Consider the following 14,332-nt stretch of genomic DNA (forward strand, 5'->3'; position numbering starts at 1 on the left):
GTAATTTGGTACTTTATATTTGAATGAAAGATGAATGCCATAGGACAAGGAATGTTGAAGAAAGATGATTTGATCTCTGTGTATGTGGTTGTAATGGTGGACTTGCTTGGGTGGACTTGTATGGGTCCTCCAAGGCAATGTCAGGGAGTGGGAACTGGGAGTACTTGCCCCATGTTGGGTAGACCCAGGAACCCCAGGGACTCCATGGTTTGGGACTGAATCCAGACATCTGAGTTCTGGTGACACCTTCCCTACTAAAAGGTGTGTCCCGAGGCAAGGAACTAAGGTGTATGTTTTCTTTTCCCAGCTGTCAACTGACGGTAATGTAATGTGGCCAACCAGTCTTCTCTGTGAGCCTGGGAATGCACATTAAGTCAGTGGAGGAGCCGGACATATATCGGGTGTCAGTATTTTATTATCGTTTAGTACCTGCTTGGTAGAGATTGCTCTTTCATGTTTTAATTACTTCCTTGTTAGCCAGGTGTATACAGATATCTGAGACTTCCTTGTGAACTAGCTTTGTAGGCCACTGAATAGGATAGCTGTGTGAGGAACAGAATGGTGTGCAGATGAAGGTTACATCAGCATTTGGAGAACATTCTAGAAATGCTTGAAGAGGAAAAACTTTAGAAAAGAGAAAAAATCCTCATCTAATGTGTTGATCATTCTCTCTGGTTCCATAGCATCAGTGGAACTGTATTTTAAATTGAAAAGTCAACAAGTGTAGCATAAGCGTGAGATACAGACTCTTAAGAATTTGGTGTGTAGGTCTCTTTATACTGTATGTTAAGATTTCCAGTTTTGAAATGTAGCATAAGACCATGTGGTCTTATTAACCATATGTTTTGTACCTATCATGTGTCAAATACTTCTGCTACATAAATGCATTTAATTAGCACAACTAACTTCATTCTGATTTGACAAAGAGTGAAGAACTTGAGACTCAGAGAAGTTACCAAAATACTGAAGTTCGTTGGCTCTGAGATTGAACCCAGGCTTTTTAGGATTCAGACTTATGCTGCTTTTGTTGATTTATTTTATATGTGTGCACATATGTGAAAAGTGAAAGTGTTAGTCTCTCAGTCCTGTCCGACTCTTTGCGACCCCATGGACTGTAGCAGATTCTCCAGACAAGAATATTGGAATGGGTAGCCATTCTCTTCTCCAGGGGATCTTCCTGACCCAGGGATGGAACCTGGGTCTCCTGCACTGCAGGTAGATTCTTTACTATCTGAGCCACGAGGGAAGCACATATGTGTGTATGTATGTGTATATATATATATATATATATATATACATACATTAATATGTACATCTAATTTGAATATATAGGCATAATCACATAATTTAGATTCATTTGTATATAGTTGCCTAAGCTATATACTATTACTGATTCTGTAAGTGATGGAACGTAGGTGAAATACGAGGAGCTGAGTGGTGTATCGGGACTGATGAGGGAGTTGCAGGCAGATGGGTAGATGGGTGATGAGCAGGGAACAGTTTGGGCATCATTGGGAAGAAGACATCCCATATCATGGAGTATCTTCCTACTTGGAAGGGATATCTGAGAGTATTCAAGGGTCATGGGAAGAAGTTCTTTCCCTTTCTTAATTTGGGTTTGGAAATTGAAGGAAAAATTGTAAGCCATTGAACTTCACTTTGCCTACTCTCAGTGTAAACAGGGCAGTGAAGTTGGGTCAAAACTGGAAAAGCCATCAGGAATAATTGAGCCAGACTAGCTTTTTTTTTTTAAATCAATTATTTGTTTGCCTGTGCCTAGTCTTAGTTGTGACACATGGGATTTTTGATCTTCATTGCAGCATATGAGATCTTCAGATGCAGCCTGTTGGTTTCCTGACCAGGGATCGAACCCGGGCCGCCTGTGTTTAAAGCATGGAGTCTTAGCCACTGAACCACCAAGGAAGTCCCAAGACTAGTTTTCTGTTATGGCTTATTACATGGACTCTGACCTCAGTTTTTAAACAGAAGTCCCAGAGACATTTTTAAGGATAGTAGCCTCATAATAATAAGAACTATTAATTCAGTACATGGAGAGTTTTGAGGCGGGCAAGGCAGATTTGAATAAGTTGGATAAAAATTAGCCCATTGCCATGTGTTGTTTAGAATTTAGGACTAGGATCAACTGGCTCTTTTGTGCTTCAGTCAACAAGCAGATTAAGTCCCACAATGAACATTAAAGTATAGATTGTACTGTGTGCTAAGAAAATTTCCCCCTCATCTGTGTAATATCTGGGCTTCTCTGGTTGCTCAGTGGTAAAGAATCTGCCTGCAATGCGGGAGCTGCAGGAGACATGGGTTTGATTCCTGGGCTGGGAATATCCCCCAGAGGAGGAAATGGCTACCCACTCCAGGATTTCTGCCTGGAGAATCCCATGGATGGAGGAGCCTGGTGGGCTACAGTATATAGCATCGCAGAGTTGGATCTGACTGAAAAGACTGAGTGTGCACACGTATAATGTCTGCTTCTCTTTGAGCCAAAGAGAAGAAAAGCCTTTTGTATCCAAGAGCTATGTAGTCCTGTTATTGTTGCAGGACCATATATCATGTATTTGAACCTTATCTGAAGAGGGATGTGAAAATCTGGGGGAATAGGCAAAGGAAAATCACAAAAATCCTTGGGCTGTATACTTCAATCATTGAATGTGAGATGCAGTTTGTAAAAATCTTTGAAAGTCACTCTGGAGAAAAAGCTTCCTGTGGCCGCTCCTTATGACCTAGAACTCGGGCAAGAGAGACTAAAGAAGGCAGTGAAGGAGGCAGTGTGTTTTTATGACCCAGTGTGCACGAGTAGCACACATCTTTTGTGTCAGAGGCTCTGCACCCTCAAGGTCCAGTGGAATCCCCTGGGGGCACTTCTAAAAAGAATTCTTGGGTTGACTCTAATGTAGAGACAGCTGAGAAGCCCTGTACTCAGTTGTTGTCTTGTGTGTGGCTAACTGACCATTTTACTATGACTTATAGGATGTGAAGATGAGTCATTCAAAGGATCGTGGTCTCTGCCTTGGAGCTGACAGCAGGCAGGTGAAGGGGGCTGCATATAGGATGGCTGTGATGGGCTGGACTGGAAGAGGCATTTCCTACAGAGGAGGGCTGTGTAATTCTGAGCCGAGTTCACCCAGGAAATCAGAATATTGGTCTCATCAAACCACTAGGGTCCTGGTTGTGGTCTCTAGGGGACAGCATATATGAAGGCCCCAAAGACCAGAGAGGTACATGACCCTCATTCTCTGGCTTATTGGAGACTCCAGGCCATTTCGTGTAGGGCCACCCAAGATGGTCATGGTGGAGAGTTCTGACAAAACTGGAAAAGGGAATGGCAAACCACTTCAGTATTCTTGCCTTGAGAACCCCATGAACAGCATGAAAAGGCAAAAAGATAGGACACTGAAAGATGAACTCCCCAGGTCGGTAGGTGCCCAATATGCTACTGGAAATCAGTGGGAAAATAACTCCAGAAAGAATGAAGAGATGGAGCCAAAGCAAAAACAACACCCAGCTGTGAATGTGACTTGTGATGGAAGTAAAGTCTGATGCTGTAAAGAGCAATATTGCATAGGAACCTGGAATGTTAGGTCCATGACTCAAGGCAAATTGGAAGTGATCAAACAGGAGATGGCAAGAGTGAACATGGACATTTTAGGAATCAGTGAACTAATATGGACTGGAATGGGTGAATATAACTCAGATGACCATTATATCTACTACTGTGGGCAAGAATCCCTTAGAAGAAATGGAGTAGCCATCAGAGTCAACAAAAGAGTCCAAAATGCAGTACTTGGATGCAGTCTCAAAAATGACAGAATGATCTCTGCTCGTTTCCAAGGCAAACCATTCAGTATCACAGTAATCCAAGTCTATGCTCTGGCCAGTAATTCTGAAGAAGCTGAAGTTGAATGGTTCTATGAAAACCTACAAGACCTTCTAGAACTAACACCCAAAAAAGATGTCCTCTTTATTATAGGGGGCTGGAATGCAAAAGTAGGAAGTCAAGAGATACCTGGAGTAACAGGCAAATTTGGTCTTGGAGTACAAGAAAGAAGCAGATCAAAGGCTAACAGAGTTTTGCCAAGAGAACGCACTGGTCATAGCAAACACCCTCTTCCAACAACACAAGAGAAGACTGTACACATGGACATCACCAGACAGTTAATACAAAAATCAGATTGATTATATTCTTTGCAGCCAAAGATGGAGAAGCTCTATACAGTCAACAAAAACAAGACCGGGAGCTGACTGTGGCTCAGATCATGAACTCTTTATTGCCAAATTCAGGCTTACATTGAAGAAAATAGGGAAAACCACTAGACCATTCAAGTATGACCTGAATCAAATCCCTTACAATTATACAGTGGAAGTGACAAATAGATTTAAAGGACTTACATCTGATAGACAGAGTGCCTGAAGAACTATGGACGGAGATTCATGACATTGTACAAGAGACAGTAATCAAGACCATCCCCAAGAAGAAGAAATGCAAAAAGGCAAAATGTTTGTCTGAGGAGGGCTTACAAATAGCTGAGAAAAGAAGAGAAGCGAAAAGCAAAGGAGAAAAGGAAAGGTATATGCATTTGACTGCAGAGTTCAAAAGAATAGCAAGGAGAGATAAAAATTTCAATGATCATAGCAAAGCAATAGAGGAAAACAATAGAATGGGAAAGAGATCTCTTCAAGAAAATTAAAGATACCAAGGGAACATTTCATGCAAAGATGGGCACAATAAAGGACAGAAACAGTATGGGCCTAACAGAAGCACAAGATATTAAGAAGAGGGCAAGAATACACAGAAGAACTGTACAAAAAAGATCTTCATGACCCCAGATAATCACGATGGTGTGATCGATCACTCACCTAAAGCCAGACGTCCTGGAATCCGAAGTTGGGTGGACCTTAGGAAGCATCACTACAAACAAAGCTAGTGGAGGTGATAGAATCCTAGTTGAGCTATTTCAAATCCTAAAAGATGATGCTGGGAAAGTGCTGCACTTAATATGCCAGCAAATTTGGAAAACTCAGCAGTGGTCACAGGACTGGAAGAGGTCAGTTTTCATTTCAATCCCAAAGAAAGGCAATGCCAAAGAAGGTTCAAACTACCGCACAATTGCACTCATCTCACATGCTAGCAAAGTAATGCTCAAAATTCTCCAAGTCAGGCTTCAACAGTATTTGAACCATGAACTTCCAGATGTTCAAGCTGGATTTAGAAAAGGCAGAGGAACCATAGATCAAATTGCCAACATCTATTGGATCATTGAAAAAGCAAGAGAGTTCCAGAAAAATGTCTACTTCTGCTTTATTGACTATTCCAAAGCCTTTGACTGTGGATCACAACAAACTGTGGAAAATTCTTCAAGAGATGGGAATACCAGCCCACCTGACCTGTCTCCTGAGAAATCTGTATGCAGGTCAGGAAGCAACAGTTAAAACTGTACGTGGAACAGCTCACTAGTTCCAAATCGGGAAAGGAGTGTGTCAAGGCTGTATATTGTCACCCTGCTAATTTAACTTATATGCACAGTCTATCATGTGAGATGCCGGGCTGGAGGAAGCACAAGCTGTAATCAAGATTTCCAGAAGAAATATCAATAACCTCAGATATGCAGATGACACCACCCTTATGGCAGAAAGCAAAGAAGAAAATAAAGAGCCTTTTGATGAAAGTGAAAGAGGAGAGTGAAAAAGTTGGCTTGAAACTCAACATTCAGAAAATAAGATCATGGCATCTGGTCCTATGGCAAAGAGATGGGGAAACAAGGGAAACAGTGAGAGACTTATTTTTTCAGGCTCCAAAATCACTGCAGATGGTACCTGCAGCCATGAAATTAAAACACGCTCCTTGGAAGAAAAGCTATGACCAACCTAGACAGCATATTCAAAAACAGAGACGTTACTTTGCCAACAAGAGTCTGTCTAGTCAAAGCTATGGTTTTTCCAGTAGTCATGTATGGATCTGAGAGTTGGACTATAAAGAAAGCTGAGGTCTGAAAAATTGAAGCTTTTGAACTGTGGTGTTGGAGAAGACTCTTGAGAGTCCCTTGGACTATAAGGGGATCCAATCCTAAAAGAAATCAGTCCTGAATATTCATTGGAAAGACTGATGCTGAAGCTGAAACTCCAATAATTTGGCCACCTGATGTGAAGAACTGACTCACTTGAAAAGTCCCTGATACTGGGAAATATTGAAGGTGGGAGGAGAAGGGGTAGACAGAGGATGAGATGGTTGGATGGTATCACCGACTCGATGGACATGAGTTTGAATAAGCTCTGGGAGTTGGTGATGGACAGGGAAGCCTAGTGTGCTACAGTCCATGGGGTCGCAAAGAGTCGGACATGACTGTGACTTAACTGAACAGAACTGACTTGTGGTCCCTGCTGTCTCTTAAGAACTAAAACTATGTCTCAGGACCTCTGTTAACAGGAAGATAGGTTTCTATCCCCTGAGAAGTTCAAGGCTTCTTGTATTGGGCTTCCCTTTGCCGTGTGCCTTGTTGAGCCCCTAGCCTTGGTGACCTTGGAGCAGTGCTCAGGCTTCAGGTGAGAGTGAGAGGGGCTTACGCTCAGACTCCAGATACCCTCAAGAGGGTCTGCCTCTGTCTAGATATTGGGGCCTTTACGCCGTCCCCTCACCATACACCACCTGAAGGGCCAGTGCACGCAGGGGCTCCAAAGTGTGACCTCTACTCTAGAACTTTTCAAGTACATTTTCAATACTTGGGGCACCCACTGTAACTCAGGAGCACACATTTATTAAGTGCCTGTTACCTGTATGAGGTATGGGATATAAGAACAGGGGAATTTTAAGAGCCACTCCTCACTCTGGGTGGTTTCACTTTCCCTAGGAAAACAAGGCCAGTATTTGTTTATTTTTGGACCTGAAACCAGACAAGGCAGGTGGTAGCCACAGCAGATTAGCTGTGTGGACAGCTCATATACTGGGTGCTCTCTGAGGACAGCCTGGTAGGAAGGCCTTCACAAAAGGAAGAGACTTTACCTGGTTTCCGGAGAGCAGGAGGCTCCAGACCAGGGCCCCCCACCCACCTCTGGTACAGCAGTTGATTCAGGTTGGGAGATTTACATTTTCAAACTGGAGCTGTCCATTTCCCCTGTAATCTGTGCCTAGGTGTGTGTTGTTTAAATTCCCCTTCAGGAGACTCTGAGGGTTGGGACCCACTCAGTGGGAAAAACTGCATTGTTCTTATGTGGACAGTTTCCTTTCCTGATGGCTCCCACTAAAGTCACCATGGGAGAGAAAGTTAACAAGGCATCAATCCAGGAGGTGCCTGCTGCTGCTTGGTGGGAAGGTGAACACATGGGAGCCAATGTCAAGTGCGCTCCGGGGTGCCACAGCGCGATCACCATTCTGCCCTTGTCCAGCAAGTGCTTCGTCTGCGTGATCTCTAGTGTTTACAACAGTCCTGTGAGCCAGATTTATTACTTAATATGTTTTGCAGTTGTGAACCTCGGGGCCAGTGAGTTTCAGTAAGAAGTTTGCTGATAGTCAGCCTGCCTTTAAGTAGTATAACTGGGATTGGGATGCAGGTCCAGATCCACATTTTTTGTCCATCATATTCCATTGTTTCCCATGGTTTTCACGTAGGACATAGGAGAAGAGGAATGGAACCTTTTAGGGGTTAGCTACAGTACTGAGAGAGGAGAGAGCTGGGTGCACACGTAAGTGGAGCTCTGCACGCTGATGCGGGGAGGCTGTGGACTAGAGGGAGAGCCATGTGACACTCAGCCAGCATACAACCCCAACCCGGCTGACCTCTCCCAAACTGCTTCTTCGAAGTGGACTTATCTTTGTTGCCTTGTAGGTGTTGCAGTCTCCTCGGGCTGCCGTGACAGAGCACCACAGGGCAGGTGGCTTAAACAACAGAAATTAATTTTCTCACAGTCCAGGAGACTGGATGTCCAAGATCAGGGTGCCAGCGTGATTGGTTTCTGGTGAGAGCTCTCTCCCTGGCAGTAGAAGGCCACCTTCTCAGTGTATCGTCCCATGTCCTTTTCTTGGTGCATGTTCACAGAGGGAGAGAGAGACAGTGTGAGTTCTCTGGTATCTCTTCTTATAAGGACCCTGCGTGGTGTGTGTGTGTGCTAAGTCACTTCAGTGGTGTCCGACTCTTTGTGACCCTATGGACTGTAGGCCACCAGGCTGTTCTGTCCATAGGATTCTCCAGGTAGGAATACTGGAGTGAGTTATCATGCCCTCCTCCAGGGGATCTCCACCCAGGGACGGAAACAGCATCTCCTATGTCTCCTGGATTGGGAGGTTCTTTACCGCTAATGCCACCTGGGAAGCCCCATAAGGACGCTAATCCCACCCTTAGAACTTCATTCTCTATTACTTCTTTACCAGGCCCATGTCCAAATACAGCCACACTGGGGTGGTGGGTAAGGTGGTTTAGGACATTAACATATGAATCTAGGGACAAAACCATTAAAGCCACAAGGGTAGGTAAAATGAGTTTCCTCCAGCTGCCTTCAAGACTTTTTGTGTGTTTGGATTTTAGCAATTTGAATATTTGTCTAGGTACAGTTTGTTTTCCCTAAGTTTGGACTCTTAAGTTTCTTAAGTATGTAGTTTTCTGCCTGTCTGTAGTCTTAGGATGTGTTTTATCCAGTATTTCTTCAAATATTTTATCTGCCCCCAGTTTTTTATCCTCCCTCTGGGATTCCAGTTATCTTTGTACTGCGTTGTTTAATATTGTCCCACAGTTCTTCATTGCTCTGTCATTTATTCACTCTGTTCTCTTTGCTTTTCACTTTATGTAATTTCTATTATCCTAACTTCAAGTTAGGGCTTCCCTTGTGGCTCAGTAGTAAAGAATCCACCTGCCAATGCAGGAGACAAGGGTTCAACCCCTGGGTTGGGAAGATTCCCTGGAGAAGGAAATGGCAACCCATTCCAGTATTCTTGCCTGGGAAATCCCAAGGCCAGAGGAGCCTGGAGGGCTACAGTGCATGGGGTTGCAGAAGAATTGGACACTAATTGACGACTAAGTAACAACACCAACAGCTCCCTTGCAGGGCTGTTTAGATAAGTGAAATAGTGTTCTGTAGACCATAGTGGTTGTAATTATTTACTTTGACCCCACCCTCTGCATCACTGAACACATTGCAGGCTTATTTCCTTGTGTTCCTTCCTTATTACACAGAGTCTGGGCCACAGCAGAAGGTTCTTAGCTTTTTCTTGGTCTAAACTATACATTATTTTTCTCTTAATCGTCTACTCAGCTTTTGCGTACCAAAAATCTTCAGTGGGTTCCCAGTACAGACCAGATTAAGTCAACACCACTCTGACAGCATTCGAGACCCTCTTCAGGGACGCTCCAGCCTTTCATTCTCTCCGATCTTAACTGTTGTTACTTGCCTCTGAAACCTGCATTCCCATCAGATGAATCTTTTAGCCAATTTCATTATGAATCAATGCTGAGGATGTTCTTTCCTGGGTTTGGAATGCCTTTCTCTGTTCATCTTTCAAAATCTTGCCTGTTCTTCCCACCTCAGAGTCCCCAGAGCATGTTCTCCTTAACTTCTTTATGAGGCTCCATAAACTTGACTCAATAGAGTGGAGTTCCTTGAGATCAGGATCCTGCTGCCTTCATTTCTGTGTCACTGGCCCATAGTAAGCATTAAAAAATGTTTCTTGAAACCAGATGACTGCATCACAGTCTCCCTCTGCTTTCCAGGCTGACAAGGAAAGCCCTTGGAGTTCTTGTAATAAGAAGTTGGTTGGAAAGTGCAAACTCTGGATGGTCCTTGCCTCTGTTTTCCTGAGTTTCATTCTAGTCATCATCATAGGCTTATGTCTAACTGGAGGTAAGAGAGTTTTAAATGTGACTAAGTTGATGTGTTTTAAGAACTTATGTAATGCTTATGACTTAAATGCTGAAATTGAAGATGTACTCACTGCTACTTCATCACTTATAATATGAATTTAAAACTGCTTTGGGGTATGTTGTATAGATGGGCGATATACATGATTTTTGCTTTTTTTAAATTTTACTTCTGGTTTGTTTGTTTGTGACGCCATAGACTGTAGCCTACCAGGCTCCTCTGTCCATGGGATTTTCCAGGCAATAATACTGGAGTGGATTGCCATTTCCTTCTCCAGGGGATCTTCCCAACCCAGGGCTCTAACCCGGGTCTCCTGCATTGTAGATAGACGCTTTACCGTCTGAGCCACCAGGGAAGTCTAAAACTGCTTTGAGTTATGTTGTATAGATGGGTGATATACATTATTTTTGCTTTTTTTAAATTTTACTTTTGGTTTGTTTGTTTTATAAACTCTGGTAGAAGTATGGGGACCATTGTTTTGCCCTAAACTCTATGCCCTGGATGTTGAAGATTTCTTAAAATTTTAATTTACTTAAACATAAATTGATATTTTATTGTATCTTACACATGTGTGTTTGAAAACTTTTTAAAATAATTTACTTAGTAGAGATCATTGTTATAAAGGGTTATTATTGTATAAAGCCAACTTCATCTGATATACCTGGCACATCATTGTAATGACAAAATGATGAATGACGTATTTGAAAGCATTTTAAAAACTGTAGAACCATGTATCTGTTATCTGTCATTATCTTAACTTCTTTTAGAAATCACTATGTTTGTGTTGTATGGGTGTGCAAAATAAAAACTCATACAGTGCTGGTGTTGCCTATGTATTCCATATATTATCCCATTTTATCTGTTATTCGGAATATGAAAATAGTACATGTTCAGTTACCCATAAAGCCCATCCACATTATTAGTATTTTGTTGCACTTTTCTCTAGTCTTTTTCTTACTTGCATTTTAAGGATAATTTGAGGTCAGTTTTTTTTTAAATTTTATAATTTTGTGGCTTAACTTTAAGATTTTAATGTTACATTGCAATCATTTTGACAATTCATTAAAAGTTATGTGTGAACACACATATATATTTTTTAAATTACTGCATGATGTACTCTTCCACACTTATAAAAAGTCTTTTGCTGCTGCTGCTGCTGCTAAGTCACTTCAGTCGCATCTGACTCTGGGTGACCCCATAGACAGCAGCCCACCACGTTCCCCTGTCCCTGGGATTCCCCAGGCAAGAACACTGGAGTGGGTTGCCATTTCCTTCTCCAATGCATGAAAGTGAAAAGTGAAAGTGAAGTCCTTCAGTTGTGTCTGACCCTCAGCGACCCCATGGACCGCAGCCTACCAGGCTCCTCCGTCCATGGGATTTTCCAGGCAAGAGTACTGGAGTGGGGTGCCATCGCCTTCTCCGAAAAAGTCTTTTAGGTAGTTGCTATTATTTTTTTTATGATTATCAGTATTAAGATTTTTATGATGACAAATATAGCACCCCCCCTCGTGGGCAATCATTTCTGTTTCAAAAAAGAAAAGAAAATGCTTTCATTTCTATGTAGGGGTGGTTGCCAGCTGCAGGGGTGTGAAGGGGCTCTTCTGAAGCGGGGATACTCAATCATTTCTGTTTCAAAACAGGAAAGAAGAAAAATGCTTTCATTTGTGTGTAGGGGTGGTTGCAGGCTGCAGCGGTGTGAGGGGGCTCTTTTGAAGCGGGCATACTCACTCTGAAGTGGATCACGAGAGTGATCTGGTCACCACAGGATTAAGGTTGAGCCGGGCTGTCCATAGCAAACCCAGTCACAGAATGAGAGCAAGAATGTCAGCCCCTGAGTTTCTCCAGAGGGGGCCCTGGGAATTCTCAGGGACTGCATTCGTTATTCACCTCCTGTTCCACCTTGTCCCAGCCCTTTCATCTCCTGTCGCAAGGTTTTATGGTGCTTGAAGGAATAGGAAAACTCTGATGAAGTGTGCCAACCTCCAGCATCTGAGCCTCCCAGGCGGCCACCATGTTTGCTTAGTAACTTGGGGCAGTGTTTAGGTGGGATGGCTAAACACTCCGTGGCTTTGTGGCCACAGACTGGTCCTGAGGTAGGGAGAAGCTGATAGGGGTGCCACTGCCCCTCCTCCATCACACTGAGGACAGTAGGTTTAGTGAGTGTTGGTACTCCCTCTTCCGATCAACTCCCACGTGTAGATGTTGAAACTGAACTGAGTCACACAATCTTGTCCTGTCACAACCAGCCAGCGCTGGCCTGAAAGTTGTCTGATCTGTCTGCTAGCATCGGGAGCCTGTAACAGAGCATGATGCCGAAGATCTGGTTGGCTTGATGTTCAGGATTCTAAAGCCCTGGACCCAGGCACTTTGCTGGTGGTCCAGTGGTTAAGACTCCATGCATGAGTTTGATCTCTGGTCAGGGAACTAAGATCCCACCAAGTATGTGGACAAAAAAGAAAACAAACAAAACCCCAAAGACTCAAGACCCAAGAGCTGTCTTCCATTCTCAGAGTCATTTGACTTCAAATCATGAAGAACAACCTGCAGAGGAAAGGATTCCATCTCCCTCCATGGTTTCTCAGGGGACATGAGAGTTTACAGGATCAGATTTAGGGAAGAACTTTATCTTAACACCTGTGGTGCAAGCTTTCTTTTTAATTTGGTCATAAAATTGTTTAAAAGTGTTGATGCTCCAAGAGATTTTCAAACTTTTACTTTTTTTAAATCAGGGAAATACTTTTACTTTACTTGGCACCTGAACTTTCAAGGGTTTGGGCCTGTGGGGAGAGTCTAGTGTGGGTGGTGGGGGGGTACGGTAGGTAAGAAGGAGGAAGGACAGGACTCCCTCTGGGCTTCCCAGCCTCACCCAGAGCAGCTCTGTGGGTGTGTCTGGGATGACAGTCTGCAGTAATCAGCCATTGTTCAATTGCCAGGCCCATTGATATGAATCGAATGTTGATAGAACCTCTCAGCACTCTGGAAGATGCTGCTGCCTGGGGAAAGGGCAGGTGGGAAAGTTGAAGGCTGTGCCTTCATTAGTGAATGTGGGAGGGGCGATATATGGGGAAGGGGGAAAGGAATCCAAACTTTTAAGTATAAAATAAGCTACAGGGATATATTGTACAACACGGGGAATGTAGCCGGTATTTTATGACTATGAATGGAATATAACCTTTAAAAATTGTGAATCACTATATTGTACACTTGATAGCTCAGTTGGTAAAGAATCCACCTGCAATGCAGGAGACCCGGGTTCAATCCCTGGGTCAGGAAGATCCCCTGGAGAAGGGAAAGGCTACCCACTCCAGTATTCTGGCCTGGAGAATTCCATGGACTATATAGTCCATGGGGTCGCAAAGAGTCAAACACGACTGAGCAACCTTCACTTTCACTTCACTTTCTTTTCATAACTTATATAATATTGTATGGCAACTATACTTCAATATATATAAAAAAGGAATGAGTATCCATTTGTTAAGAAGTGATGCTGTCTCTTCATTCGGAAGTGAAGCTTCTCAGGACCTTGTTTGCCATTCCCTTCCTCCCGCCTCCTGACTTTACTGTCTCAGGGCTCTTCAGTCCCCAGACTGAGGCTCAGAGATGAAGATGATAATAACCATGGAGCTGGAGTGCACAAAGAGGGGACATTAACTGTACCCCAGTGTGGACGGGTATCCAGTTCTAGGGAGGGGACAATAGAGTACCCAGAATGAGATGCCTGGGGGAGCTATATCTTGTCACTGACATTGATAGCAATGGCTATGATGTGGTGATAATACAAGCAGACCATCCTGTGGTCAGTTGCATTATTATTAATTCTGTACAGACCTTGCACCCCTTCTTGCCTGCACCTGGGATGAGCTGTCCCCCCACTCTGCCCTTGGTATGCCACTGAAATGATGGAAAGTTAGGATCACAGCTCAGCTTAAGGCATTGACCCTGGGCTGTGTGGAGCAGAGGCTAACACTCCTCCAGGCTCACGGAGACAATGAAACTTTATTATTATTATTTTTCTTTTTGAGACCTTCTTAAAGTGGACAATTTGGGGGTAGGGGCATAGCTCAGAGAATCCTTCTTGTTGAATCTAGAGGCCTAGTTTTGTCCCAGCTCTAAAAAAAAATACTGATGGATTCTCTTTCTCCCTAAGGAGTTATAAATTCCTTGTGAAGGGTAAAGGCGATGGGCGTGGGTGGGGAGGGCGAGTTTTCCTCTCTGTCTCCCTCCCTTCCTCTCTCTAAGTCCCTTCCTGTCTGGATAATTTGAAGAATCAGTTAAGCATCCTCAAGGACTCTGCTTTCTTTACTAATCTGTCCCAACCAGGCAGAGGAAAGATCCTAGGAACACCTTTAACTAGTGAAACCCTTCCTTGGTTTGGGCAAAAATATTTTAAATGTTACAGAATGCAAACTGTGACAAGTACATAGATGCTTGGAAATGTGATTGAAAGGTGACCATTTTTAATAGTTTAGAAACCCTT

At 43.3% G+C, this 14,332-nt stretch overlaps 1 protein-coding gene across 1 annotated transcript in view; it reads left to right on the plus strand.

Annotated features, from left to right (window-relative positions):
• Nucleotides 1–14,332, plus strand: part of C1H3orf52 (chromosome 1 C3orf52 homolog) — a 37,301-nt gene that overhangs the window by 1,564 nt on the left and 21,405 nt on the right. The window contains exon 2 of the mRNA XM_068977828.1: nucleotides 9,708–9,837. Within this exon, the coding sequence (XP_068833929.1) occupies nucleotides 9,708–9,837 (130 nt within the window). The remainder of the gene's footprint in view (nucleotides 1–9,707; nucleotides 9,838–14,332) is intronic.

Source organism: Capricornis sumatraensis, chromosome 1 (assembly GCF_032405125.1).
Source record: "Capricornis sumatraensis isolate serow.1 chromosome 1, serow.2, whole genome shotgun sequence".
NCBI classification, from domain to species: Eukaryota; Metazoa; Chordata; class Mammalia; order Artiodactyla; family Bovidae; genus Capricornis; species Capricornis sumatraensis.